Raw genomic sequence first — 3,921 nt, 5'->3', positions numbered from 1 at the left:
ATGTCGGAATTCGAGAAGTACAATGGGACTACTTGCCCTGAAGCCCATATCACCATGTTCTGCAGACGGATGACTGGCTATGTAGACAATGATCAATTATTGATCAATTGTTTTCAGGATAGTTTGGTTGGGGCAGCGGCTAGGTGGTATAATCAACTGAGTCACGCAAGGATCGGTTCCTAGAGAGACTTAGCACAACCCTTTATGCAGCAATATAATCATGTGACTGACATGACTCCTGATAGAATCACTTTGCGAAATATGGAAAAGAAGCCTAATAAGAGCTTTAGGAAATATGCGCAGAGATGGAGGGAGGTTGCCATGCAAGTTCAACCACCGTTTTTGGAGAGAGAGACTACCATACTGTTCATTAACACCTTGAAGGCTCCATTCATTACTCACATGATTGGAAGTACCACCAAGAGTTTTGCTGATATAGTTATGGCAGGAGAAATGGTTGAGAACGCCATAAGAGGTGGCAAGATAAAGAGGGAAACTACTAAAACAACGGCCTCAAGAAGGAAAGATAATGAGGTCAACAATACGAGTAATTATAATGCAAAAGCAGTTACGATTAGTCAGCCCAGAGTAACTACAGTTGGGCAACAAGATTCTCAAAAGCAGGGATCTAGTTCGAGACAAAATTCTAAAAATGTCTCATTTACGCCTATCCCAATGATGTATCGGGAGCTTTATCAAAGTTTATTTAATGCGCATGCAATAGCTCCTTTTCATTTGAAACCTTTGCAGCCTCTATACCCTAAATGGTACGATGCAAATGCCAAATGTGAATACCATGCAGGGATATCGGGGCATTCGATCGAAAATTGTACTGGCTTTAAAAAAGCAGTGGAAAGACTTCTCAAGATGGGGGTTGTAAAATTTGATGACACCCCTAGTAATAAGAACTCGTTGCCAAATCATGGTGATCAAGGGGTAAACGCAGTTGGGGATACTGGTATGAGAAGGATTAAAGAGGGCGTGGCCAAGGTGAGAACGTCGAAGAAAATTATTTGGGAAGAAATGGTGAGAAGAGAGATGATAATCTCTAAAGAAAGGAATAGAGGAGTGAGGGACTACTGCGAGTTCCATGCTGAGGAGGGGCACGAGATCCAGGAATGTGACGAGTTTAAGGCCTTCGTACAAAGCCTTATGGATAATAAGGAGTTGAAATTTTATGAAGCTAGCTCAGATGAGGGACGTATATGCACATTAGAAGGTGGACCGAAGAATCAAAACCGGCCAAGGATCATTATTTCTTTACCAAGAAATAATGAAGTTGAAATACCAACGGTACCGAAAGTCATTATTCATAAACCTGTTTCCTTTCCTTATAAGGATAACAAGAGGGTACCTTGGAATTATAATTGCAATGTGACAATACCGGAGAAGGAGGATATAGCTGGTGCTTCTGAGAAGATTCAAGGTAAGGGTTCTTACACACGTAGTGGGAAGCGTTATAATGTAGAAGGCGTTAGAGTTGAACCTGTGAAAGTAAAAGCCTTTGACAAAGGAAAAGGGGTTGAAATACTGGTTAATGAGCCAGTGAAGGAAGAAGAAGCCAAAGAGTTTCTAAAATTCTTAAAACACAGTGAGTACAGTGTGGTTGAACAATTGCGCAAACAACCAGCTCGCATATCAGTATTGGCGTTGCTCCTAAGTTCAGAGGTACATAGGGAAGCATTGATGAAGGTGCTCAATGAAACTTACGTTACTAATGATATATCCGTCAATAAGTTGGATCGATTGGTTAGTAACATAAGTGCTGATAATTTCATCTATTTCAACGATGATGAAATCCCACCTGGTGGCATGGGATCAGCTAAAGCCTTACACATCACCACTCGTTGTAAAGGGTATACATTGCTGAGTGTGCTTATTGATAATGGATCGGCCTTAAATGTCTTACCATTATCTACACTGAACAGATTACCCATAGACAGTTCTCACATGAAAACATGTCATAATGTAGTGAGAGCATTCGATGGAACGGAGAGAAAAGTCATGGGAAGAATTGATATTCCTTTGATAATTAGACCAAACACTTATGAGGTGGACTTTTTAGTGATGGACATCAAGCCCTCTTACAATTGCTTGTTAGGGAGGCCTTGGATACACTCAGCAGAAGCAGTGCCCTCATCTTTGCACCAGAAATTGAAGTTAGTAGCTGATGGACGGCTGGTCACCATAAACGCAGAGGAGGACATTATAGCGACAGTTGCCAGTGACGCACCCTATGTAGAAGCAAACAAGGAGGCAATTGAATGCTCTTTCCATTCATTAGAATTCGTCAATGCAACATTCATTTCAGAGGGGAATGAAGTGCCGGTACCTAGGATATTTAGAACTACAAGAATGGGTTTGCAAATGACAATGAGGAAAGGAGCCTTGCCAGGAAAAGGATTGGGAAGGCATCTTCAAGGAAGGATTCAAATTCCATAATTAAAGGAGAAGAGAGACTGTTTTGGCTTAGGTTACAGGCCAGATCACAAGCAAAGGAGGAAGGAAATAGAGAAGCGTCAGGAAAGAAGAAGGGCGCGTTTAAGTAGAAGAGAAGTAGAGTGGAAATCGATGACGTTCCCCCATATATCCTAAACCTTTATATTAGGAGGGATAATTCACCCTAAAGTAGGGTTGCTTGAAAAAGGAAGCTATCACATAAATGCTGTGCATAATGAAGAGTCTGGACAAGGAAACCTTGAGGGCATTCGCCCTTACGAACCGGGAAGCTCTTTAAATAATTGGGTTGCAGAGGAACATCCTGTAGTTTTTAAAGATTCTTCAGAGTAATTTTCAGAACACTCTTATTGCTCTAAATCCTAGAGTAGTAAGATTTCATTTGTAAAATAGGCTCATGTTCGGATATTTACATTTCAATAAAACGCAACTTTTGTTATCGATTCAAGTGAATATTCTTTTATACCTTTCAATATTCTTTTGACATTTAAATTCTTTCAAAAAAAATTTTCCATTTCATTCATAACATATAAATAAATTCATTCATTCTTTGTACATCCTTTCGTACCCCGCAAGTCCCTAGATATCAATGACATGAGCACTGATACTACAAATCCTAGATTCTCTTTTGAGCAAGACATGTGTTTAGAAGAACTTCAGGGTTTTGAAGATGATAGGGATTTTGATATGTCTCCAGACCTGTTGAGAATGGCTAAACAAGAGGAGAAACAAATCCTATCCCGTGAGAAAGAAGCAATAGAGAATGTAGCCTTGGAGGAAGGGAAGGAGGCGAAAATTGGCACACATGTTGCTAAGGAAACAAGACAAGGTCTTGTTGAGCTGCTATGTGAATTCAATGATATATTTGCATGGTTGTATTAGGATATGCCGGGATTGAATACTGATATCGTGGTACATCGTCTTCCTATAAGACAAGATTGCAAGCTAGTTCAACAAAAATTGTGAAGGATGAGGCCTGATATTGTGTTCAAAATAAAAGAGGAAGTTAAGAAGCAGTTTGATGCTGGATTCCTACAAGAAGTAAAGTACTCAGATTGGGTGGCTAACATTGTTCCTGTCCCTAAGAAGGATGGGAAGGTACGAATGTGTGTTGACTATAGAGATTTAAACAAAGTTAGCCCGAAGGACAATTTTTCTTTACTGCACACCGACACTTTGGTAGATAATACAGCGGGATATTCGTTGTTCTCCTTTATGGATAGTTTCTCGGGGTACAATCAGATAAAGATGCATCCTGAGGACATGGATAAAACCACCTTCATAACATTGTGGGGCACCTTTTGTTACAAAGTAATGCCTTTGGGCTGAAGAATGCAGGGGCAACATACCAAAGGGCTATGGTGACCTTATTCCACGATATGATGTACAAAGAGATTGAGGTGTATGTTGATGATATGATTGCCAAATCTCGAACAGAGAAGGAACATGTTAAAGTTTTAAGGA

The 3,921-nt window shown here is 40.1% G+C and overlaps 1 protein-coding gene across 1 annotated transcript; it reads left to right on the top strand.

Annotated features, from left to right (window-relative positions):
- The first annotated feature begins 261 nt into the window (after positions 1-261).
- Positions 262-2,442, top strand: LOC121205009 (uncharacterized). Its single transcript, XM_041075942.1, has one exon. The coding sequence runs from the start codon at positions 262-264 to the stop codon at positions 2,440-2,442; it is 2,181 nt and encodes a 726-aa protein (XP_040931876.1).
- The last annotated feature ends 1,479 nt before the right edge of the window (positions 2,443-3,921 follow it).

This window comes from Gossypium hirsutum, chromosome A08 (assembly GCF_007990345.1).
Source record: "Gossypium hirsutum isolate 1008001.06 chromosome A08, Gossypium_hirsutum_v2.1, whole genome shotgun sequence".
Classification (NCBI taxonomy): Eukaryota; Viridiplantae; Streptophyta; class Magnoliopsida; order Malvales; family Malvaceae; genus Gossypium; species Gossypium hirsutum.
This window is presented reverse-complemented; position numbering and strand designations above follow the sequence as displayed.